Source organism: Eublepharis macularius, chromosome 9 (assembly GCF_028583425.1).
Source record: "Eublepharis macularius isolate TG4126 chromosome 9, MPM_Emac_v1.0, whole genome shotgun sequence".
Classification (NCBI taxonomy): Eukaryota; Metazoa; Chordata; class Lepidosauria; order Squamata; family Eublepharidae; genus Eublepharis; species Eublepharis macularius.
The window spans coordinates 82190174-82216959 of record NC_072798.1 but is presented as its reverse complement, the minus strand read 5'-3'; the positions used below and the strand labels follow the sequence as shown (position 1 = coordinate 82216959).

The following is a 26786-nucleotide window of genomic DNA, read 5'->3' as shown; positions in this document are numbered from 1 at the left end:
GACCTTCAAACCCAGACCTAGCAAAACGATTCTCTTTCTGAAGTCAGCAGGGCTTATGGATATATGAGACGCATAATCAATCTCTCGGTTGTTCCTGTCCTATGCATGTTCAGCTAAGCAGTTCTGGGTGTCTGAAGTCAGCATGTATTCAAGCATTTTGGAACAGTACGCAAACTTGAGTTTTAAGAAAGGCAGTTTATTTTTTCTGTCAGACCACCACATCCTTTTCCATCAGTGGCTTATCATTAACAATAGAACAACAAAGGCATAGATGGTGTGTGCGCCTCTATAATCTCAGCCTCTTCCTCTTGCTGATAATGGGGGGCCTACAATAGCTTCTGTGCAGCTGTTTCTTAACCATTAATATTAAACAACTGATGGAAATGAGGGTGGTGGTCACGCAGAAGAATTGAACTGCCTTCCCCAGTTTTCAAGCTCATATGCTCTTTCTGTACTAAAGTCATGGGATTAATTCAGTTTATACATTCAGAGCATTTGTCTGTGTAAATAATACAGAAGAGAGAGAACAGTCTTTTATTTCTTGTAAGATTAAGGCCAGTATTTTCAGAAAAGGAGAGTATGAACGGCATATGATTTCAGCGTTTTTAAGAAGCCAGACTTATTCTTAACGTCAGCTTGTTGCAATAGTTCGTATTAATTCATAGAGGTGAACCTTATCTAGTGTGATTAAAGCTGTTTGCAGAAACTAATGCTCGCCTCCCCATTTCCTGCTGCAGCTTATTGTGAACCTGTTTCTGAGTGTCGGTATACGCCAGGGGCAAGTTGGGCATCTATAGTGAGAAGAAGTAATCTGTAGGAATCCCCTGCAGAAATGTCTTCTGATAGTAGAAACAGAGTTGCCAACCTCCAAGTGGGGGGCCTGATGGTCTCCCTGTATTACAACTGATCTCAAGATGACAGACATCAGTTCCCCTGGAGAAAATGGCTGCTTTAGATTGTGGACCCTGTGATTTAATATCCTGTTGAATGATATCCTATTCCTCCCCCAAATCGAGACCTTTTCAGGCTGTACCCCCAAATTTCTACGAATTTCCCAACCAGGAGTTGGCAACCTGAAGTAGATAACATATTCAGACTCCCACTTAGAGTTCTAGCAAGTTAGCGCTGGGTGACTATTACGACTCTCCCACTTCCAGTATTTTTGGGGTGAGTTGAAAGCAATGCAAACCAACACATGACTTTGCCACCTCCTTTTCCATGCTGTGAATCAGTGGCAAGAGTGAGATTTAATTACTACTATTAAAGTGTTGAACAGCTTGATGCATTTTAAAGAAACCTAAAGTGGATTGTGTGTCTCTCTGGCACAGTGGAAATGAACCAATGACTTAAAATAGCTGACAAAATTTAGCCGACTTTTGATTAATTACACACTATTCTCTCTCATATTCTCTCTCATCTTTCTCAGTAAAGAAATCTTAATTTTCTCAGTGGTCAGTTATGCTAAATTTTGCAGTATCCCGATGCAGCTTGATGCAAATCGTGAACACACTAAACAGAAGGCAGTTCTCTAGAACTTCTAATGATACACTTTTTTTTTCTGTAAATAGTAAATTTATAGCTGATAAACAATTTTCTACTTCATTGATTAAGCTTAAAGTTGAATATTATAAAAATCAATATAAGGGGATATTGAGGGGGTGTGAATTTGGAATTTAATGAACAGGATACAGCTAAATTTTGTAAAACAACAGTATTTTTAATATTTTTCCTTCCGTATTAGAGTAAAATAACAAATACTTTCAAAAGCAAAGTATTTCTTTAACTCTCAGTATCAGTGATTTTAAAACATGAACTTGTCATAGCTGCATCCCATTAATTAATGAAAGCTTTAGTGGATTGACTTAATCACCCCTAAATATTTGAATTGGGACTGTCTAAGAGCCTGAAACCTGTGAGGCTTCTTTACACAGCTTATTCAGAGATACTTGGTGGATAAATAGTAATTCTTGGACCAATATGCTTTTTATTTTGATAAATGTTAGATGTTGATTCACTCATGTTAGTCTGTAAGAGAGATTCTTTTTTTTTTTAATGTCCAGAATTGAGAGCAGGACATTTTAAACATAACATTAAGTTGGACCTGTCTGCTGAAGACATTTTAGTTCTAATCTTTGGTCACCATGTTTAGCTAAACTTATTAAAAATATCTCATCTTCCTACTCCAAAGAGATTACAGCAATTTTCAGTGCTTGATTTCTGTGGTTAAGATTGTGAAAGAGAGTAATATCCTGTAGTGCTGTGGGTTTGAATGAGATAACCGCAAATTAACTTCCTTTTTGTAGCTTAGCAATAGCTTGTAGTTACACTATGACTTCAGTACTTTGCAAGTGTATTAGACCGTTGGATAACAACAGAATTTGAGTCCAAGGGCACCTTAGAGACCAACATGATTTTTAGTGTGTAAGCTTTCAGGAGTCAGAGCTTCCTTCTTCAGACACTATAGCATGTGTCTACAAAGGCCTCTCAGAGGGTAGTTGTTAAGAGGAAAAAAAATTAACTGTAGGAAGTGGCCTCTGGGATATTGGTGTGAATCCTGTCTCAAGTATGATGGAAGATCTGCCCCTTAGCTCTCTTTGGGCATCTAAAATAAAACATCTAAAAAGGGAGGGTACTTTTGAATGAAAAGATTCCTCCACGGATGCTGTAATTCAGTCTTGCCTTGTAGTTTTATTTTGCTCTCACTGATAGAACACATGTTCCACACTTAAATCTAGGCTCCCTTCTCAGTATCTCCAGTTAGAGGACTTGAAATAGCAGTACTGGAAAAATCTCTGCTGTAGTTGGTATAGACAATAATGAATTGGTAATTCATTCAGCACTCCTTGTCATTTATAGTCTGCCTTTCTCACTAAGACTAAAAGTGGATTAGATTAGCCAATATCAAGGATATTTCAATAAACAATACATAGGGTAAATAAACCAAGGTTACAAAGGCATAACATTAGCAAAAATCCAATACAAAGTTGAATAAATGCTGAAACAGAGCATAAGCAATTCTAGGACTGACATTAGCCAACAAAGAACTACCTAGTATGGTCATATTTAAAGCAACAGGTAGTACTTAGGAGCACTTACTTAAGCAATAGATATTGTGTAAGGCAACATAGTGAAGTCTTTGGTCATCTCTCTCCTATACAGCCCTCCAGTCTGAGTAAAAAGCACTAAGTACTACCTGTTGCTTTAAGTGTGACCCTACTGGGTTATTCTATGTTGGCTAATGTCAGCCCTAGAATTGCTTATGTTTTGCATCATTTGCGGACGGACAGGAGAATGGGGGTTAGTGTTAACTACTAGTCAGCTCATGAACTTTGTTGGGTGCCGTCAAGTTCTAGTATTTGGGGAGGGGGAAGAAAAGTTCTCCATTAAATTATTAGTCTGTTAACCAGTAGCTAATTGCTAGGCTTTGACTCTCCTGAAGAAATTGCTGGCCAATATATAATTGTTTAATAGTTACCTGTACTGAATACCATAATTTAGAACCCAGCCCAAATAATGGTGGTGCCAAAGTTTGTTTGTTATAACAGACATGTTATATGTTACAAGTTATAAGTTAAATGTCATAAACATTTTAACATATTTAGGAGAGGATAAACAAGACTAAAAAGAAAGTTGCTACTAATGATATCTTGTTACTGCTAGTGATATCTTGGTTATGTTTGTTAACTTGCATATGCACTTCGTTTCTCAATTCTGAAAAGGATTTTGGTTGGTTAGAGTGCAATTGCTATGCATGTTATAAAGATTGAAGCTCACCAAGCAGTACTATATTTATATCTCTGGTTCCTAGCCCAGGCCTCCCTTCTGTGGTCCTTCAGAATGGATTGTAAAAAGATGCTTTTTGGAGGGTATTTTCATGATTCTGTTAGCTATTTAAAACTGTATGTTGATTTACATGTATTGGGCAAAGATCTGTGCTGGACTTGATGCTCATTGTTGTATTCTATTCTAGATGGTTATCTTCTCTTTAAGCATATTTTAGCTGCTATGAGGTATTCTTGGAAAGGTAGCACTTCAAAATAAAACTCTTTAAAATATTTACATCCATCCTGCCTTATCCACTCATATTCAAGGTAGCTAACAATGAAAATCCAGATTGCAAAATATTAGATGTGTACATTTCAGTATTGTAGTTTGTAAAAGAGTGCCCTGTGACTGCTAGATTTCGCTGTCTGTATTGAATTGCTTGTTATTATTAGAAAAAATTAAATAAGGACAGAAATTTGCAGGACGTGGAAGAATCTCCCCCCACAGCCTGCTGTTCCCCTCAAAACACTGCCCCCCCCCCGGTGGGTTCAAGAGGACTATCCAGAAGATAGCTTTGGACATAATGTAGGGATCTGCAGTTGGAATGAGGAAATCAGTTAAAATCCCATCCCCTTAGCACGTACAGAAAATAAGAAGGGTCTTGCTGGATTAGACTAGTGGTCCATCTAGTGCAGCATCCTCTCTCTCACAGTTACTCTGGAGGGCCAACTGGGCGTAGATGCCAAGGCCTTCACCCGATCTTGCCTCCTAACGTTTGTATTCAGAGGTTCACTATCTCTGATTGTGGCAGCATCCTTTAGTCACTATGGCTTTTGATGGACCTATTGTCATATATGTCTGTCTGCATATCTGCCATGAATATATTCTGTGTTATGTACTGGTCCTCTGAGGGCATGAGGAGTTCCTTAGGCAGTAGGTTATCTTGCAAGTATTTACTTTCTTTTTCCCTGCTGCATCCAGCAAGTGCTTGAAGGCCGGCTGTGTCCAGCTCGAAATGAATCCTTGGAAACTGAGATGATTTCATTCATTGTTCTGTCTAGCCTAAACCTAGCTTCTCCTCTTCACTTCCCACCCCCCTGGCTCCTTTGCACCCAAACTCTAACGGTCCCTATCCTGATGGCGGGAACCTTCCCTATAACTAACACTACCGACCCCATCCACGTCACTTCTGCCAATTCAGTTGTCTGAGCACCTTGAACTTGATGGATCTCTAATAAAGTTATTTCAACCAATACACCTGCGTGTTTGCTGTGGAGAACTTGGGGAATCTACCTGCCAAGGACTGACACCTATCCTCCGTGAAGGTACTCTTTTTAGTCCATCTGTGCTTTGAATTCCATCTGTGCTTTGAAGGAAGAAGTACTTCCTTTTGTCCTTCCTGAATCTGTTGCCCGTCAGCTTTGTTGGGTGCCCTCAAGTTCTGCTGTTTGGGGAGGGGATGAAAAAGTTCTCTGTCCACTTTCTCTGTTTTATAGTTTTATAAGCCTCCATCATGTCCTTCAGCAGGTGTCTTTTTTCCTAGTCTCTTTAGCCTTTCCTCTTAGGTAAGGCACTCCAACCATCTTCTTTGCTCTCTTCCGTAATTTTTACCAACTCTGCAGTGTCCTTTTTGAGATACGGTGACCAAAACCTCAGAGCATATTCCAGATGAGGCTACACCTCATCTGGTGGAGCCTCGTCTGGCATTGCCACATTGTCCTTTTTATTTTCCGTTCCTTTCCTAATAATCCCCAGCCTGGGGACCTTGTGACTCCAAGGTCTTTTCCCCTCTCAGTTTCAGCAGGTTCAGATCTCATCAACACACTGACAGACATGCCCTTTCGTCAGCAGCAAATGACAGCTGGATTCAACCTACTAAGTTTAATATAATAAGTTCTGGCAGGAACTTACATTTACTACACCACCCCTTCTGTATCAATAGTTACCTTTGGTATATTCCCGTATCTTTAACATTACTATCCCCTTCTGCATTGCTTTAAACTGAACAAATATGGGTAGGCCATGTATAATTAAATACAAGCTCATTAGCAACCCCCCAGGTACAATAAATGAAGAACATGAAAAGTTAGAAGAGCAGAGTTTGAGTCCAGTGACTACCTTAAAGATCAACATAATTTTCCAGAGTATAAGCTTTTGAGAGTCCGGTTCCTTTACACCCTAGAAAATCTTGGTCTTTAAGGTGCTACTGGATTTGAACCTTACTCTTCTACTGGAGTCCAACATAGCTACCCACTATGAAAAGTTAGATTTCTTACTATTTATTTTATTTTTATTTATTATTTTTGATTTTTATTCCACCCTCCCTGCACTCTTACCCCAAAATAATCCTATACTACTAAACCATATTTATGGAAAGAACTGCTGCCCAGGATCAATGTTCAATTTGTTCATGTTATCAATACAACTGTTCTTAGAATTGTATTCGTAAATGAACAAATGGAATATAGATTCTGGAAAGCAGTTACCTAAATAAACATGGCTTAGTAATTTAACATGGCTGTTAAACTTAAGAGTAGAGAACATGGCTGTTCTTTTAAGATTCCATCCCATATTTATTGCTAGTTTAAAACAGATTAGGTTTATAACTTCCCCCCTGGTTTTTTGGGAGTGTGTGTGAAATTACTGGTTTAGGTAGACATGTAACCTAACTAGATTATAGCACATGCCATTGGTCCTAATTGCATCGTCACTTGTCATCAGTATACCCCTACCCTTCTTCTGGTTTTGCTGAATGCGTGTTTTGATGGAACCTGAAGAAACTGTGTGGACTGGAGATGTTTCTTGCTGCTCTTGTGCTTCCTCTATTCATTTGGCTCGGTAAAACACACCCATCATTGCTTTTCTAATTCCAAGACCTATTAAATGTAAAAAAAAAAAAAACCCTAGGGCTGAAGGCATACAGATTTGCCTGGACAATGCTGTTCAGCTCTGTACCGCTGATACAGTGACTGTCAACATCATAAATCCAGCAGTTTCTTATATGAACCATCTTAGGGCTTGTCCACAAAATACAAAGTCCTCAAGGCCACCTTAAGGACTTGTATCATACGTGCAGTGGGAGTTATGTATCTCTCAGATGCCTGCAGGCCCAGTTCTGCAACAACCACGGCATACAGGTAGAAGCAGGCTTCACCTCCATCACCATCTTACCCATGCTGTTTTTATATCTTAGTTGGCCTGTTTCCTGATGTAAAAATTGTGGGGGCGTGAGGAGAGAGACTGAAGCCATTTCTTGTGCATTGTGGTCAGATCAGAATCTGTTCTGCTTGAATCTTAAAGGCCCAGAACTCCTATCAGACATCTGATGATAAAAAGTCCTTGTAGCGATCATAAGGATGTTTTGGATTTTGCAAATCCGAAGCCAGTGCGTGCATACCTAGAAACTTCTCAGCCCTGTGCATGAGCTTGGCATTGGTCAATACCAATGTTGCAATAGATCCAAAACCTCCTCTTGTGCCAAAGTAGTCAAAAGAATTAGGTTTTCTTCTGAGCTGATAGCTCAAATGGGTAAAGGACAGGTGATTCAAAAGTTCATTTCTTCGTTATTTGCCCTTAAATAATAAAAGCAGAATAAAATGTTTCCACTTCACAATAAAATACAGTATTCTGGTATTTAAATTATTTCTGTAGATAACGAGCTGCTACCTTGCTGTTCTTTGGTCTTTCAAGTTTAAACCCACCTCTGCTTTGGTTACATCAAAGCTGCATGGATTATAGCTTCTATATGTTTAATTATGCAAAAGCAACGCTCATTTCAATGAAATGCATGTTTGTTTTTTTAATGTTAACCATAAAATACTATGCATAAAATTGCACTGGTGAAGCAGAATTTTTTTTTTATTTATGTAGCAGAGGCAACAGTGATAACACATTGTCAAAGAAATTGTTTTATCTTTGTACGTAACTTATGCTGGTTAACAGGTTTTAAATACCCATTTCTAACCTTCAGTAGTTTAGTATTTAGTAAAAATAAAGTGTTTAAATTCTCTTTGCTTCTTGCTTGCAAACAAGTGCTTTGCCTAGGATGGAGAGGGAGGCCTGTGAATGACATCAGCATTCGGCCTATTTCAAGTTTTTGGAAATGTTACGTTGCTACAACGAGGATATGTTGGTTTTATGTTCAAGCAAAACACGAGCTTTACTAGCAGGAGGCACTCGTTTCAAAACACCATGCTTGGATTTCTGATGCAGTTTGAGTCCTTTATTGTATCACTTAAAGGAGACCTTAAGAAAGCTGAGCTCTGACTACAGTAAGTCCAAATTTTCACTGAGAGAAATTCGTGTTTGAGCTGTCCTGCTTTTGACTGCTGGTGCAGACTTTCATGATTGAATGCTTCTCCACACACTAACTTCTTCCATGTAGAAATCTGACGGGACAACATGGCTAGGCTAGAACCTGAACCCTTCTCACTGACCTGCTAGATTATTCAGAACTGAAACTGAGCTAGATTATGTGGATGAAAGTTATTGTGTGGAGGAGCGTGATATGTGACCACCTTCCATTAGGGGTAGTATGAGCCAGAGACGGGCTTAGCTCCTTTGAAAGGTCTTCTAAATTAAATGGTGCAAACTCTTGCTTAATTTACCACTAAGACTTTTGGTGATTTTTCCACCCCTATTTGTTGTTACATTTTTATACTACTAATCATTAACATTTCAACATTTCTAATATCCAAACACATTCTTTGCTTGCTTAAAAAAAAAGTACAAGCACTTTATTTTATTTACTTCATTTATGCTGCACCGTTCTCCCCAATGGGGACTTAAAGTGACTTACATCATTCTTTTCCATTTTTTTCCTCTCAACATCCCAGTGAGTTAGTTTATGCTGAGTGTTTGACTGGCCCAAAGTCATCCAACAGGCTTCCATGGCAGAGTAGGGACTCAAGCCTGGGCCTTCCAGCTCAGACAAGACTCGAACCATTACACTACACTGGTCTACAGAATAACAGTGAATTGACCTATAGATACTTGGGTGCTAGCCCACTTAAAGGACATCTCTATCCATATGTCCCTGTGTGTTGACTATGGTCCTCCTCCACCTAAGAGAGTTCACTTACCATCTTCCAAAGCCTGAGTCGTAGCCTCCATTTATAGCGGTGGATTCCTGGGGGAACTGAAAGGGGGCACCATTTCTGGAAAATTTTAGGAGGTGCTACAAGGCTGCTTTATTTGCTAGGGTTTTTAATGGGTTTAGACATTTGAAGAGGGTGATTGGGGGTTCTACTGTACCTCTTATGTTTTAACTTTGGTTTTATAAGCTGCTTTGAGCCAGAAAGGAAACAAAAACGAAATATACAAAAATCATTCACTACCTTCTTTGGGCTGATTTTTTGCTTCCGTTAATGGTATGCAAACAAAAGTCTTGGCAAGGGCTGGTGCTTCATGCAGCCCAGCCTACGGTAGCCAAGGACAGATGGGCAAGTTCCATATAGCCTTGTTTCCAACTTGTATGCCTTTCTGTGGCAGCTGGCCTGCTCACTTGCCCCAATGAATAATGTAGAAATAGAAGAGGGCCAAGCAAAAAATTGTTGGGACTTCTTTGGTTTGGCATGTGACAGAGGCCTTGCAAACGGATAGTTAGAAGGTTGGGGTTATTATTACTGGACTTGGTCCAAGGATTTATTAGGCTAACTAGGGGAGATGGAATAGTGCAGGTTGATAGTGTATACTTGCTGACCACCATGAGGCATGCAATAATGAAGGGAGCTTTCCCAAACCAGCCCTTCACAGACCTATTCGGTTGGGAGGTGCATATCGTAAGTGCTGCTGTGCAGTATCAGCCTACCCTTAAATGGCTTGGGCGGAGCGGTGTTTAACACATCTCAGCACAGTTTACTGTGCGGCCTAATATAAACAGAGTTGCTCCCTTTGCTGAATGAGAATACATCCAGGGTGGAGTTGCTAAATCACTGGTAGATGGAGCAGGCTGTCTGTTGGGAGTAACTTGCACTTAAACATTGAGGATAATTTTATGATGGAGATAAGTTTAAAATAAACTTAGTTCAATTCACATTTTCGGCGTCTTGTATCTTCATTCTGAGGTGGAGGGGCATCGAACATTGAAAAGGAGTTCTAGACATGCTTTTCGGAGCAGTATCAAAATCCATTTCTAAGAAGTATCTCAAGTTTAAAGCAGCTAATACATGTTTGAGGACTTTAGCAGTAATAGATCTCCTATTTCAGTAGTCATAATTTGCAGTTGATTTGAACCAGTTAATTTCACTGGTTCGTTCCCCAAACTGCATCGATTTATTTGCAACCCTCTGCAGCCTATTTTGTGCCATTAATAGTGGGTCTAGGTTTTTCGAGGCTTTTCCGTATTTTTCTGGGAGCACTATTTCCATGACTTTTTTTACAAAAGCAGTTTTCCAGTCAGTGCTTTCCCCTGTGCGTAATCTTTATGCAGGCTTTTAGTGTCCAGCCCTTTTCTGCCCCTCCCCGCCCCCTGCCAGCCCACTTCTTTGCGATTGACCACTCCCATCTATCCCACCACTCCCTCTTCACTCCTTTCCCTCCCTCTTCCTCTCTTCTCCACCCTCCTCTTTTTTTTCTTTTAATTTCTTTTTCTAAATCCAGCATTGAATCAGTACGCTGATGGTTTGCAAGCATGCAGGGGGTGCAGGAATTCCCCATAGCTTCCGTTGCTGTAATTGCTTTCATTTTCCCATGTTTGTAGGGACTGAGATCTTGTTTTGGGGAAAGAACAGAGCCCAAATCAGCCAATCGGATAAACAAAAAGGGGCCCAAGAAGGAGAAATTTCGGGAATAGCAACCCCTCCAGCATTCCAGCAATGCATCGATTTAGTATGTGCAAAAAGGAAAAAAAAATTAAAGGGCTGGCACTGTGATTCCACCAATTATGCCATTGGTGATGACATTACCAGCACTCTTCAATTCCAATTTATTTGAGTACAGACCAGAATAAATAAAGCGACACTACACCACTATTATATGGAAGGGGTGCGGAGGGAATGTGGCCAAACCAATTGTGTTGGTTTCGGCTTGATTTCTTAAAAAATGAGGAGTAAATCTGGAGTGTAGAAGGGGCTTTAGTGTGGGCTGACTGATGTCTAAGAGATGTGTTGCCTGCTCTGGTCTTGGAGGGTAAGCCTCTTCAGAATAAATCAGTTCTGCTGGTAGTGTTCATGCTTCCATGAACCTTGAAATGAAAGAATGCAGATAGCATATGCAATCCATTCTTGCAGAACTGGAGTTGCAGCAGAATCTATAAATTGCAGAGTATAGTAAATACTTAGTTATACTGAACAAACAGAAGTAAACCTGATAAGCAGGGGTTGAAAATCCAGGTGCCCAGTACTTGTAAGCACATAAAACAGTTGGTCCGTGGTACCTCAAAGCAGGTTTATGCCATATATGGTGCTAAGTGCCGTATCTGGTCTCAGCCGCCACCTCTTAATTTCTAACTGCACCTAGCAGCTACCCAGTAAAAGAAGGCTGTTCAAATCAGAGGCTATGACCTCTAGGCTGACTTGGGCCATTGCAACTCTCTAAAGCATTACCTGGTTAAAGCGGGGCAGGGAGAAGAAAAATAAGAATGCACAAATTGGGGTGTTGGAGGTTTTGCAAATGTTCTTGTACCCTTAGTATTAAGGAATGCACTACAAAAATAGAATTGTAATTTGAAAAATCTCACTGTGTGAAATGAGTTGAATGATGGATCTTGATTGGTTGACTTGGCATTTGTGAGTGTTAATGCTGACTCTGACAAAACAAAACTCTTAACTCAGTACAGGTGGTCTTAATGAAAGTTTAATGAACAATTGTTCGGCATAGTGAAGGCTAATATTATACAGCTGTCGCTGGCAGGCTGAAAAGTAAAGCTTAAGAGAACCTCATAGAATTGTATTTTTTTAGAGTTAAGTAGTAGATTACACATAGGATTAGTGCAGCATGCAGTTGTTCAGTGTCTTGAAGAAAGGGCTGATGGGAGGCGTGTTTTTCTGAAGTCGTGAAATCATTTCTTGATGAGCTGTGTTGCTACCATCCCTGTTACCACCTAATGAGATATCAGATGTCCTCATAACCAGCACTTTTCACATCTGTGATTCACATGCACACCTAAACACCTTTGAACAAAGGTTACTGGACTAGTATTGCCAGCACCGTATCTGCCTAAATATGGTGCAGACTTAACCAGACAACTGTGGTGACCACCTTCCTTGAAATCGTTCGAGGAGACACTTTGTTAAAAATTCTGCTGCTGCTAACAAAAAACATGCAAGTGTTAATCGATAACTAATGGTGAAACTAGTTGTCCGACTTTGAATCAGTCATGCAAAAGATGGCGGCACAACAATCGGTTATAAATCCTAAGTCTCTTTTTCTTTTTTCCAGACAATGTGTTCTGCAGTTATTCAGATTTATGCAGCAGATCGCAATGCCATATGGTCAAAGAAGTGCTGTGGCGTAGCCTGCCTTGTGAAAGACAATCCACAAAGGTCTTATTTTATCAGAATATATGATATCAAGGTAAGGATCTCTTCTTTGTGCTGGATAGTTTATAGAAGAACACACACAAATCAAGTGTTGGGAAGCAGAAGTGGTAGAACTCTTCTCTGTGTTAAAAAATTATTAAACTCTGTAGGAACAATATGTTTTGCACCTTTGTTTGGTGCATGTTATCACCCTTAAAAAAAAAAACTTGTGGATGCAGAGAAAACGAACAGCATGCAGACCTTCCCTTCCTGACTTTTGTAGCCATAGTTATTACTGCTGAACAAACAAGCTGCTGTATGATTTAAAGAATGTCTTATCTCTTATCCAGTAAGAGCTGCTGCAATGAAGACAGGAAGTGAAGCTTCAGTTAGGTGAACAATTACATGCGTCTCTCCCCCCACGGACATTCCTTTGTTGGATGATGGCCGTGCTTTTCTTAAGAATATGAAACTATCTGGGGGGGCAAAACTACTTTTGTGAGCTATTAATAGCTAGATGGGAGTAATCTGCAGAACTTGTACTGTTATCCAATGTTAGCACAGTTCCAAAGCCATTATGTAACAGCTGCATGGTGCAAGTTACCGAGAAACAATGCAGGTCTATGTCCTCAAGATAATACTGCTGCTTTGATTTCCAGAGAGAGAGAGAGAGTGCTGAGTAGTCTCCTGGTAGTCTCTGAAGTGCACGGGAAGCTCAGTTTTTGCTCGTCTGTGATTGCCCTTTTGGCCTGTAACCAGTGTCAATTTCCTTTTCTTTCAGGATGGAAAACAGTTATGGGAACAAGAATTGTATAATAATTTTGTATATAATAGTCCTAGAGCATATTTTCATACCTTTGCTGGAGATGTAAGTGTTCTTTATTTCTTGCCTACTTAATCCCTTTTTCAAAACATGGGCTTTCCCTTAGAAGCTGGTCACAAGCTAACTGTTAATGTATTTCATTTGAGATGTTTGTATTTATGCTACCAGAGGTTGAAATCACTGTGCACTTTCCATTCTTGTTGCGCATATGAAATCACATAAAGAGTGGAACAGTTTCAGATGTTTTCTTGATAGTTCATATTTGGAAGCTTATTAAAAACTCACAACTGTGAAGACTACTTGCTTTCAGTGGGATCCAGGTATGGCCTCAGACCACATTGCATGGTATGTTGCAGCGGAGCCTGGCTTGGATCAGGACCTCAGCACTGGCAGAGGAGAAGCATTTTCCTGAGCCAAAAATGCCCAGGGAGACACTTCTTTCTCCATTGCAGGGCTATGCATGCAGTATTCAGTGCATAGGAACCCTTCAGCAGGCGGCAAGTGCCCCCCCCCCCCCGCCCCCCTGGTCATTTCCATGGAGGAAAATAGTACAGAGAGGCTCTGCAGTCCTGATCTGAGCTTTCTGCTTTCAGCTACAGTGAGGAAAGTGAGAGCCAGTTTGGTATAGTAGTTAAGAGCAGCAGGGCTTTAATCTGGAGAACCAGGTTTGATTCCCCACTCCTCTGCTTGAAGCCAGCTGGGTGACCATGGGTTGGTCACAGCTCTCCAGAACTCTCTCAGCCCTACCTTCACTTCACAGGTTGATTGTCTTGAGGATGATAATAATAATACACTTTGTAAACCACTCTGAGTGGGTGTTAAGTTGTCCTGAAGGGCGGTATATAAATGGAATGTTAATGTTATTATTAACTCAGGAAAGCTTTGTCTGAGCTTGAGGCAAAATGTGTTGTGTAGAGGGGCTTGTGCTTGGTTGATATGACCCAGAATGTGCAGTTGCCTAGAAAATTAATACTCCATGGGAAATTGTTTTTCAGACCTGTCAGGTGGGCCTTAATTTTGCTAATGAAGAAGAAGCTAAAAAATTCCAGAAGACAATAACAGACTTACTTGGACGGCGCCAACGAAAATCTGGTAAATGCATAGTTTTTGTAATGTTCTTCCTTTGTGTCTAATGTGAAACAATGTCCAGAAACAAATATCTGGCGCTTAATGATCATTCAAACTTTTCTTTTTAAATGTAGTTACTTGAGGTTTAAAATCGGAGGCAGAAAAGAAGATTAACTTCTAAATATTCAAAACCCGATGTATGTCTAAATGAAACACAAGTTAGGCATTTCTCTAAGTTTTTCTGGAATAACTGGCCTGTTAGTCTAGTACAGATGGATTGCCATGGAACATTTCAATGTATTCATGAAAAAATACTTGATGTATTCAGGAAATAAGCCAGAGATTGACTTGGTAGGGAATCTCATATTCGCAAATCTGGACAAATAGGATCCTTTATACAAGACAATGGTCAGTGGAATTTTATTCAAATAAGGTACAGCCAGTATACAACTGGTGAAAATGCTTGTAAGTATCAAGCACATTCTAAATCAGGGGTCCTCAACATGGTGCCTACCAATACCTTTCTGGGTGCTTGTCAAGTGTTTTTAGAATGTGGGCAAAACCAGGTGCAACTTTTGCCTGCAAAAGTTTTTGATTAGCCGTTGGCCATCTGGTTGTCTGAGCAGATTTTTAAAAAGTTGCCTTGGCAGCAGCCACAACTGTAGCCCAAGGATCGTCACTGTGTGACTGAATGTAAGCTTTGTGCATGCAAGAAAATATTTTAAACGCTATTCTGATTTTAAAAGGCATCCCGTTAAATAGAATTTCTGCCTGAAATGATGAAGAGTTAATGTTAGGATTATGTATGACTTCCTTCTCTGACATTTTGTGACTGGCTCCGCCTCCTGTGGTGGCCATTTTGTAGATCTGCACACAGCCCTGTATCAAAATGCCAAAGGTGCACATAGGCTGAAAAAGGTTGGGGGAGGCTGTTCTAAATCAAGCTGAGGGGATCTAGGTTGTTCTTAAACATGTAAGAAAAACCTCGGGTTCATCATTAGGGTTGCCAGCTCCAAGTTAGGAAATTCCTGGAGATTTGGGGAGTGGAACCTGGAGAAAGCAGGGTTTGGGGCGGGGGGGGAGGACCTCAGCATGATATAATTCCATAGAGTCCATCCTCCAAAGCAGCCATTTTCTCCAGGTGAACTGATCTCTGTGGCCTGGAGATCAGTTGTAATTCCGGGAGATCTCCAGCCACCATCCGGAGACTGCCAACCCTATTCATCATGCACAGCTAATGGTACTTAGTAATATACTTGAGTTCAGACTTCTCCCTGGCAAAAGATAGCTGTGTTCAAATCATGCCCAGATTCCAGTAAATGACTGGACTTGATTTTATATGTGTGAATTTACATATATTTATATATGTGAATTATATTTTTTTTTTATTTCATGTTTGGAGTAAGTTATACAGTATATATAGTGTTTTGCAACAGGAGCAGCAACCACAAGTTTCTCCCCTACAAGCTTACAGCTCAAAGTCTGACAGTAATTTGTGGGAAGGGAAGGGGAGTAAGTGGTAAGGATGAGTCCATGTTTCATGAAGCTTGTGGATGAAGCTTGTTGTTGCTCCAGCTTTTAATGTTGTCATTCTGTCTGCTTAGTCCCACTGATCAAGGTCCATTTAAGCTTGAGAAACCTTCTTTTTAAAGCTGTTCTTGCATGTGGTTTTTTGTTTTTTGCTGCTTCTGCTGTTACTGGGGGGGGGGGGGCGGTTAACTTCTATTTTATTAATTAAACAATTAAACAACCTACGAGCTTCCTTTCCAGTGATTTCCATCAACTATCTTGAAATGTATAAAGGCACTGGTGGGCCAGCAGTCATTTTCTTGCTATTGTAAATAGGTTTTTTTCCTACTTTCTATCTAATGCTACTGATTCTGCACATTTTAATTTTTTGTTCTTACAGATGTTTCCTTTCTCCCTCTTCCTCTAAGCTTTCCATATTGTATGTAACCTGGGGAATTTCCTTTTAATTAATAGTATGTTACAAGTAAGAATTCACGGGGAAGGTGAATCTTACTCCTCTGGCTCTGTTTCTCTTCCCCCTTCTCACCACCACCTCTCGATGGAGGCAGCTGCTGCTTCAATGTCAGCTTCCATTTTAAGTTGCTATAGCAACCCAGTATGCCACCTGAACACCAGTATTTTTTAGATATTTGGATGTTTTGAGGGTTCTATCTCACAAGTTAGCGTTTTTGTTTTTCAGTGAATACATTTTTGTATCGAAACGTTCTTTGTTTAACCACCAGGTGGAGTTCTAATTCTGTGCTATAACCCTGAAAGAAATTCCTGCTGTAGAATTTGCAGTTGTAGATTAAATGGTTCATGGCACAATTTGCAGACTTCAAAACGGGGGGGGGGGGGGAACCTGATACCATCTTGACATAGAGGTCTTTGGGTAGCAAAATTAATATTAAAATATATAGTTGCCAAATTTAAACAAAAGCTGTATTGAGTCAAGCTGTATTCTAGTGTAATACATGAACATGACAGTTTTGTTTTCTGTAGCTTGAAAGAGAGCTTTGGTGGTTTGGATGAGAACTATAAAATATACAGTGTGGCTTTAGTTTCTTTTTAAAAATCCTGTTAAATTTCACAGATATCCTAACAATATTTTAAACATACATATCCATATAATGTTTCTATGTACCTCATTTTTGTAGGAAGAACATATTATGTGCTTATTTGTTATCCTGCATTTATACGAAGTTATCCTGTACTGTAACCATGAACACCAGTATTTGTGTACTTTTAAATGCGCATTCCACATTCTTATCTTACAGTACCTTCTTATGTTAATATTGTTAGTCTTAAACATGAAATTTAACCGTGGCTAAACATATACAAGCAACGTACTTTCCTCACAAAAATATACACACTATCTTTCCTTCTTTACTTTGGAGAAAACGTATGTTTTAATTACAAAAAAATCCCAAATGTTGGATGGTGGTGAGTGACTCAAGAAACCGTAGCAATTAGAATTTATTTCTGCCTGTCTGCTGCTTTTCTCTCTTTTTTTGGTCTAGAACAGCATAAGCTCCGTGGGTTGGATCCTGATCCTTTCATCTGCGAGCGGAAGGCATTCACAGAAACCCCTTCCTGACTTTGGTCTTCTGCAAGCAATGGCACATGGGGGGGGGAATAGGGGGTGACTGCAGCAGGAAGAAGTGGGAATAGGGCTGCTCTGATACTTTTTTGAGGGGAAGGAGGTGATTTTGCCTTGTTTCTTTTCATCGGGCCGCCTCTTCTCCCCTCCCCTAACATGACCACTGAAGAGGGTCTCAGTCCTCAGCAGAGGTTTTTCAGGGTGCCCAGGAAGCTGCTGGGCGCAAGATCCGTGAGCAGAAGACGTTTGCAGAATAGCAGCTGTCTTCTGTGTGCAGAAGAGCCTCTTGAAATACTAAGGACATGTTGATGGCAGGGGGGAAGCTTGATTAGCCAAGTGTCCTGGATCTCTGACCTTTTTGAAACCAAATATGATTTCAGGAAAGCATCCTTAACAGTGAATTCTCTCTCGGTTTAGCACTTTGAATTGCACTTTGTGTTGAGAGCCTGGCTCTCTAAGCTGGTATTCTACTTGAGCAATTGCAATCCTGCTGGGAGATTACTTGAAAGATTTGAGGTCATCCACTGGCCATTAGAGGATATTTGTTGTTGAAATCAGGGGGGAAAGCTAACCTAACTTTATTTCATCAGTTTGAAATGTGACCTATATTTGCCTAGTAATAACAAATCTCTGAAGACAAACCAAGACCTGTTTTAACATTCAACTTTATGCCTGAACAAACTAAAGTATCCTTATTTTTTCTTTTTAACAGAGAAAAGGAGAGATCTACCAAATGGTAAGATTTTCCTTGTAGTAACTATTTATGTATTTATTTATTTAATCACATTTCTAGACCGCCCTCCCCGTCAGATGGGCTCAGGGCGGTTCAACAAAAGCTTAAAACAGTAAAAACATTATACAAACATTAAAACATCATATCAAAACAATTAAAATTGGTGGGTACAAAATATTAAAATACAGCATTGTCCTGCATGGGTGGTGGAGGGTCTTCAGTGGTATGGCCGGCGAGAGGACAGCCTAGCCCCCACCAAATGCCCGGTGGAACATCTCCGTCTTGCAGGCCCGGCGGAAAGATAACAAATCCTGCCGGGCCCTAGCTTCCTCAGACAGAGAGTTCCACCAAGTCGGAGCCAGAACCGAGAAGGCCCTGGCTCTGGTAGAGGCCAGGCGGACCTCCCTGGGGCCAGGGACCATCAGCAAGTTCTTAGTGGCTGATCGAAGTGACCTCCGGGGAACATATAGGGAGAGGCGGGTCCCGAAGGTATGCTGGGCCCAGTCCGCATAGGGCTTTATAGGTCAACACCAAAACCTTGAACCGGACCCAGTACTCAACCGGTAACCAGCGCAGCTGACGAGGATAGGTGTTATATGAGCCATGATTGGTGCTCTGGCCACCACCCGTGCAGCTGCATTCTGAACCAGCTTCAGTTTCCAGATCAAGCCCAAGGGAAGCCCTGTGTAGAGTGAGTTGCAGTAGTCTAATTTGGAGGTGACCATTGCCTGGATCACTGTTGTAAGGTCATGGGTCGATAGGTAGGGGACAAGTTGTCGAGCCTGTCTTAGATAGAAGAAAGAGGATCTAACAACCGCTGCGACCTGTGCCTCCATAGACAAGGAAGCATCCAGGACCACCCCCAGGCTCCTCACTCTCAACACCGGCGTAAGTGGCGCTCCGTTGAGAGCAAGGAGCCGGAGTCCCGCACCCGTGGACCCTAGACCCACATGCAGGACCTCCGTCTTCAAGGGATTCAATCTCAGCCGACTCTGCTTCAACCATCCAGTCACAGCTCCGAAGGCATGTTCCAGGACATCTGGGGCAGAGCCAGGCTGGCCGTCCATCATCAGATACAGTTGGGTGTCATCTGTGTATTGATGGCACCCAAGTCCGTAACTCCGTACCAGCTGGGCAAGGGGGCTCATATATACGTTAAATAGCAGGGGGGAGAGTATTGCCCCTTGAGGGACACCACACGCCAACGGGTGGCAGGATGCCTTTCTCTTTAAACGTTTTTTCACATGACGCCTAGCTTTAGCTCCTTATTCCTAAAGAGCATCACCGTCTATGACCTGACTTGTGTTTCCATGTGTAAGTGAATGCTTATGATGCTTAGCTGTCAGGCTGCACTCAATTAAAACTATACTATAAAGCTATCATAAGAAATGCACAGAGGAGTCCACAAGAACAGGGCTATAAATGAACAAGAATCAACCACACTGATCAGATGTTCTGTCCAAGAGGCAAACTGTTTGCCCTTATCTTATGCCGATGATGGTAGAATGGCTTTCAAAGCTGATTTTCTATCACTTAACTTGGCATACTGTGACATCAAGCTATATGCAGAATTTGTTAAAATCTTTCAGCTATTTTTTCTATATTAGAAACATTTTTACCCTCTTTTTTTTTTAAATACTGCCAATGTTGGATGGTAGATGTCTTTGAAATGAAAACACCATTTCTTAGAAGGTCATTTTAATGTTGAATTGTTAAAAAAAAGGTACTATTAAACAAATTGGCATTAATCATTATATAAAACGCATTCGCCTGTAATTTCCAGGGATTTGTGTTTTTATTCTTGTTGGTAATGGAAAAATCTGTCCAGAGCGAATCAGTTAGGTCAGCTTTGCTTGACCTTTCATCATAACAGTTGGGATGAAAATGGGGATTTATGAGAATTAGTTTAAAAAAAAACAAAACCTTGCCAAGCATGACGTAGACCACTTCCACTGCAATTCAGAAGCTAGAATCTAGTTTAATCTGCATCAGGCTGCCCTTTGGCAAGGCAGCACTCGTGGAATATACGGAATTTGCACGAACATTGCAATGTTTTGTACTACGTTTTCTGGAAAGTCTTCTGAAGACATGCCCAATATCAACATTAGAGGATGCTTAGGACCACTGTATTGTCAAGTTCTTCCAAACGATGACCTTTATAGTAGGCCCTTTTCCTCTTCACTTGTTGAGCTGTCCACAGCTGATGGGGAAGGTGCCTGTGTTATGATGGGGAAAATTTTGTTGGATATAAATATGGCAGTGTTGGAAGAAAATGGAAATTTCTCAGATGATATATGCCGCAAGTTTAATGGTAAGCATGGTTTTTCATAGGAACAGCTGATCTAGGGATATTGAAATGGGCTGGGAATACGGGTTTGGGTAAAATAGTTTTGGACAACAAGATACCTGATCTAAAGCCTTTTGTGAGGAAAGCTTCAATTTTGTCATATTAAATGTTTGTGAGTTGCGTATTAAAGAACATCTTCCAGAATATAAAGCTATGGAGGGTTACCATTAGCGTAAGTAAGGTCAGCATTGGTTGGTAATTGGATGGGAGACCTCCAAAGAAGACTATGGTCACTATGCAAAGGTAGGCAATGGCAAACCACCTCTGTTAGTCTCTTGTTTTGAAAACCACAGCAGGGGTCACCATAAGTCAGGTATGGCTTGAGGGCACTTTCCGCTACCATATGTCTGTCTAACACACTGAAGAAATACAGAATATGTTTTCTGTTGCAAACTTCTAACATGCAAAAACTTAACTTGACAATCTGCATGAGTTATGGGAAAATATTACTTGATAAGGAGACGTTGTAATACTATATTCAGTGAGAGGCAGTCTGCTTGCCAAATTGAGGTTCTGCAAGCTTGTCGTCCCCCCCCCACCCCCCCAGAAGTGTGTAAATAGAAAGGGAGCACAACAAGCTATTTTACCTTAAAACAAGACTAAACTAATAAAGACTAACGTGCATTAGAAAATACTTTACTTTGGGTGTGAAAACCTAGTTGACAAAATACCAAAAAATAAATGATAAAAACTGGTCTTGCGTGCAAGGGATAATATTGTTACAGTATTCATCAAAACATCGTTAAAGTAATGCTATATCAGAGTGTTGGGTTAGAATGCGAGGTATTGGAGTCCTACTCGAAAGCTTAGAGTTGTCTCTTTTAAACAGTGGAGTCATCTCGAAGAATATATCTCACACTAACGTGGCTGTCTTGGTAGTAATCCACGTGTGTATGATATTCAGACTTCGCTCTGTATGTTGTAAATTGCAGGACAAACTTTAGCAGCTGACTTGCTTAGCAACGCACTATAAACAAAAGTTCCGTTCTCCTACTTCTAATAAACATGAAGTTTCACAATGTCTTCTCTTAAACGTGGTGCTGCTAGAACTAATACATTTGCCTCAGCTGAAACTATAATCTGTAGTCCTAGCTTGCAGCTGCTTCATGTATACTCTCATAGGTTTTTATTTGTCTGTATCTGTTGACAATGCAGACTGCTAGTAGTAGTCATGTGTATATAGAAGAAGAGTTTAATGTTTTGAGTATGTGTTCCTAGGATTTGTTCTTTGCATCTGCAGATGTGAAGAAATCCTGCGGAAAGTAAAGCAAGTGAAGTAGGTCTCAGTGATGAGTAAATGGTCAACTGGCTCCCTAGCACTGACATTTACAGTTATTCTCAAAAGCACTTAAAATTTGTCTGCTTATTTTCCCTGAAGGATAGGGTCCAGTTACTTCAGATCCAGAGGAATAGTTCCTCTGAGAAATATAGCAGATTTAGTTAAGTTCACAAAGAGGAACATCCAGTGTTGGGTTTTGAACCCAAACTAGCATAGATCATGTTATATTCCAAATTTGTACGCGGCTTGGCTTGTTTTAAAAAAAATTGTGTGTAAAAAACAGAAAAAGATACTAAAGCATATATCGTGACACTCTACGATATGTATTTTAATTGCCGTTTAAAACTCTCTCCTGAGTCTGCAGAAATAAACACGTTAAACATCTATAGATGAGAACAGTTGAGTCCAAGGAGCACAATGGAGCCGAATAAATGCCTCTCCCACACACAGTCTGCATTTGTGTTGTTGCAGGTCCAAGTCTACCAATGGCAACTGTTGACATCAAAAACCCAGAAATCACCACCAATAGATTTTATGGCTCCCAAGTCAATAATATCCACAATACCAAAGAGAAGAAAAAAGGAAAAGCAAAGAAGAAGAGGCTGACAAAGGCCGATATTGGAACCCCTAGCAACTTTCAGTAAGAATGATTACTCTTTGTGCAAAACGTACATTGTAGGAACGAGCTGTTCAGCAAAGGCATAAGTTAATCATATTGAATAACAGACGCATCATTTTTGAATAGTACAGGTCTCCAGTATTCTTTTGCTTCTACACTGCTATGCACCAAGCAGATGAAAATGAAACTTGGGATTTCGGCCTACGTACTTGTCTTCAGGGCTTTTTTTCTGGGAAAAGAGGTGGTGGAACTCAATGGGTTGCCCACGGCGAAAATGGTCACATGGCTGGTGGCCCCACCCCCTGATCTCCAGACAGAGGGGAGTTTAGATTGCCCTCCACGCAGTGGCATGGAGGGCAATCTAAACTCCCCTCTGTCTGGAGATCAGGGGGCGGGGCCACCAGCCATGTGACCATTTTCAAGAGGTTCCGGAACTCTGTTCCACTGCATTCCAGTTGAAAAAAAGCCCTGCTTGTCTTAGGGTCTCCTTGTCCATTCTCAGACTTTTAATTGGCTGGATACTTCATGGACGGAAGAAATCTCCTTCCCCACAATGGCTGGAAAGTAAAATGCAAAATATTTAAGATGCAGTTAAGCAGATGTTATGCAATGGAAAATTTCAGTGTCTACTTTAAGATTTCTGCAATGTTCTCTTATTACATAGTGTTGAGGAATGATTATTTGGGAGGGGGGTGCTCAGCACCACCACCCAAACAGACTGCTGAAGAAACTGCTAAAACCTGATCAGCTGTTTAGTGACGATGCACCGAAGGAGGTGTGCAACCCAGTCCAAGTCAGAATAATTTAGTGTCAGTGCCCATTGAACTTTTAGTATGATTAGATTCAGTACCCTTTCTGAATTTGCTAGAGTGCAGTAGCTTTTGATGTTGTTAAATGCACGCATGGTTATTTTGGTAGGTAGATTTTACTCAGGCAAGCATATTCAAGTTTTATCCAAAACTACTGTTCTAGTTTGCTATGTGAAGATAGGACTTTATCTGTATATAAGGCTGCGCTTTGTGTGAGCAGAGTGCTTTTCTCATGTGACAAATGATTTCAAATACTCAATGTTGAGTTGAATGGCAAAGCCAGGCCACTTTCAAGTAGAGGAAATGAATGTATGGGACCAACAAACTGTGATTACTTAGGCACGACATATTTATATTGGAAGGTCGGTACAACTAAATTAATACCTGCTTTGGCTCCTTTGTTCTGTTTTAATACAGATTTTTTTTCAGATGTCTGTGAGAAATGAGTCTGTCAAGCATGGCTGACAGCTTTTTGAAATAATAAAATGACAACTATACAGCTGTTATTGGTCTGTAAATGAGAGGGGTCGGTGTGAGAGGCATGTGAACCCAGAGATACTTAACGTGTGGTGGGCTTTTTGTAAAGTTCTAAAATCCACATTTTCATTGGAAGTTGTAAATAAAGCATAACTGTTTCTAGTGTGAAATAGTAGAGAGTTCAGTAGCACCTTTATGCCTAACCAACTTTATTGTAGCATAAGCTTTTGAGAACCACAACTCTCTTCGTCAGACGCATCTGACGAAGACAGCTGTGGTTCTCAAAAGCTTATGCTACAGTAAAGTTGGTTAGTCTTAAAGGTGCTACTGCACTCTTTACTATTTTGCAGCTACAGACTAACTCGGCTAACTCCTCTGGATCTAGGACCATTTCTAATGTGGTCTATCTTACATATCTTACAGTCCATAAGTGGTAGTGTGGATAGATAAATGTCTAAGTAGAGCTAGTGGTTTTCTTTTTTTTAACTTTATTGTTGTCAGAGAGTAAACCTTGCGTTTTCATTTATATGTAGTATATGTGATTCATAGTAGGTAACTTTAGAATGTGGCTTTCTCAGGTCTCTTGCATTCCTTGGAAGCTTAGCAGTGATTTCTTGAGCAGTCAATTATGGCAGAAGGTTCCTTGGAAGTCGTCTTATCTGCCATTTCTATACACCACAGGGGAGTAGTGAACACATAATTGACTCATACAGGATCACAGTAAGATTTAGCTGGTGTCCTGAGTGTGCATGCTAGAAAGTACCACAGACTCCTTAGCTCCATACAAGGCTTTTGTGGCAGATATATGGGAGTCCTTGGCCAGACAAATCAATGTGGAAAGGTTTCCCTGTGTGGGAGAAACTTAAAAACCTCTGTTACATTGCTGCTAAAATCTTAAATGCATTCAGTGACAGCTATGATTTCTAATGAAACTCTGAATTAATTTGTGCTAGGGGCTTCGTAGGAACTATATCACCAAGCACACAGATTAAATCAAATAAATGGCTCATGCTGTGTCCGGCACATAGCAAAAGTGCAGCTTGTGCAGAAGCTGAGCTCCTTATTCACGGAGGCTGTTTCCATGGTTATTAGACTTTTGAGAAAGAAATGTGGGTTTCCCCAGGATAGAATGGCTTCTTTAAGCCTTCAGGGAGTCTACGTTGAGAAAAGGTTAAACTCCCTTAGTTATTGTTGATGTTTCTAAGATGCAGTACTAGAAGTAATCTATTGATGCTATCCAAATGGCATGTGCAAAATCCTATGGAATCACTTAAGCACCGAGGCCGTCTTTTTCTCCTCTTAACCTAACTAATTCTCTTACTATCCGGTGAAGAATTTTACCTTGCCATTTAATTGATCTGAAGACTGTGTATTCTAATACAGTTTTAACTTCTTGATTATCTATACCAGATCTTGGAATTTTGTTTTGTTTCCCTCTAGGCACATTGGGCATGTGGGCTGGGATCCAAATACCGGTTTTGATGTAAGTGTGATGACAAGTGAACCTTTCTGAACTTCTTTTAGCATGTGAATTGTGGATATGTTCTTGCTTTTCACTAGTTGTGTGACCGTGTGGCCATTGCTTCTGTGGAACAAGTGGAACGGGCGTTGGTCATTCATGTATTTATATATTTGGTTTTCTCCCCAGTGGGGACCCAAAGTGGCTTGCAAGAGAAATAAACAAGGGGGGGTGGAAATGAGAGGAGGCTTCTGAATACAGAGCAGGTCTTCCTCTTTCTCTCTTGACTGATCTTCCTGCCAGCTCCTGGTTGCAGCCTCCAGCTAAGAGCCAAGGGACAAGAGCCTTTTGGTTGTTGTCTGTCAGCTGGCTCCCAAGGGTAGCACCTGTGGACGTGCCTAGGCCTTAAATAGCTGTAAAACGGGAAGAGAACAAAGTCAGATAGGTGTTACCTGCTGACAGCCAGCTGGCAGGTTCTTCTGCATTTCCTCCCCTGCCATTTTGGTTCACGTAGGCTTTGAAGTTGCCCTATCACCCTGCTTTAGGGAAAAAATAGACCTCTCACTGGAAATGATATAAGTCTGGCTATTTGTTACGTTATCATGAATTGGATGGGCTTGGATCCTGTTCAGCGCCAGCAGAGCAACTGTGCATACATATTTATCTTCTTATCTCCCCTCTGTTGCTGCAGTGTTCTATGACCCAAAAACTGTACCCCAGGAGGCCATAATGGAGGGCTACAGAGGAGAGGGTGAATAGGCATAAACTGCCCTTCCCATCTCTTTCCTTGAAGTTCCTAGTGCAGGTAGAAAGGATCCAGGCTATGGCAGGGGGGGCAAAATAACTGTTGGAAAGAAACTCTTTCCCCTCGAATGCTGATCTGTGAAATAAGCTTTTCTCTAACACTGCAAATAACTCTGTTTCCCTTAGGTTAACAACTTGGATCCGGAGTTGAAAAAATTATTTGATATGTGTGGAATTTCAGAGGCTCAGCTGAAAGACAAAGAAACGTCCAAGGTTATATATGATTTTATTGAAAAAACAGGAGGAGTAGAAGCTGTTAAAAACGAGTTACGTAGACAAGGTGAGTCCTTGTTCCTTCATGCAGCTGTTCTTTTGCTTCAACAGTTGACCATGTTTAAAAATGGCATCCCATTAGCTAGCAAGTGTTAGAATCGATAACTCCCCCCCACCCAGTATTGCATTTCTAAACACCCTTGGATGCAGACCCTATTGAATTCAAGTTAAGCATATTTCAGCTTTGATTTGTGGGAGCAGCATATTTATTTCCAGCATGATATGCCTCTATTTGGTTTGGAAAGCAGCTTTTCTCACTATAGCAGTGGGAACTGCTGAGCCAAAAGCAAGGAACACAGCTCCAGCTGTGGGTGCAAGAGTTCTGCGTATGCCATTACCTTTCTAAGATGATGATCTCTGTGTTTCTGAGAAGTATCTCTGATGGCTGAGTAGAGCAAGGTGGAAGGCCGAATAAACATGCTGTCTTAGATCAGTGTTTAGATGGTACCATCACAGAAAGTAGACCTGGCTGGTTACCTGCTCTGAGATCTTGATCCATACTGATCAGGCAGCAGAGGTTGGAGAGTACCAGGTTTATGGGGATGGAGTTGAGGAAGCAAGTGGCACTCGGGGTGGCTTCAGAGAACATTAATACATGTTACATTTATGATCTAGGTCCACCACGTTGGAGTGGTATGTATGAACTCTAATTTCTGAAGTTCTTCACATTGTGGCTGTGTGGGGCACATGGTGCAATAAGCACTTCGGCAAAATCATAGTAAAACAGATGTGGAGCATCAGATTTGCAAATTAGCATTTAGA

General features: G+C 40.7%; 1 protein-coding gene across 1 annotated transcript in view; it reads left to right on the top strand.

Moving 5' to 3' along the window:
* Window positions 1-26786, top strand: part of WASL (WASP like actin nucleation promoting factor) — a 43617-nt gene that overhangs the window by 6229 nt on the left and 10602 nt on the right. Inside the window, exons 2-8 of the mRNA XM_054988035.1 lie at window positions 12145-12279; window positions 13006-13092; window positions 14043-14139; window positions 17937-17960; window positions 22055-22223; window positions 24929-24971; window positions 25878-26031. Of these exons, the coding sequence (XP_054844010.1) occupies window positions 12145-12279; window positions 13006-13092; window positions 14043-14139; window positions 17937-17960; window positions 22055-22223; window positions 24929-24971; window positions 25878-26031 (709 nt within the window). The remainder of the gene's footprint in view (window positions 1-12144; window positions 12280-13005; window positions 13093-14042; window positions 14140-17936; window positions 17961-22054; window positions 22224-24928; window positions 24972-25877; window positions 26032-26786) is intronic.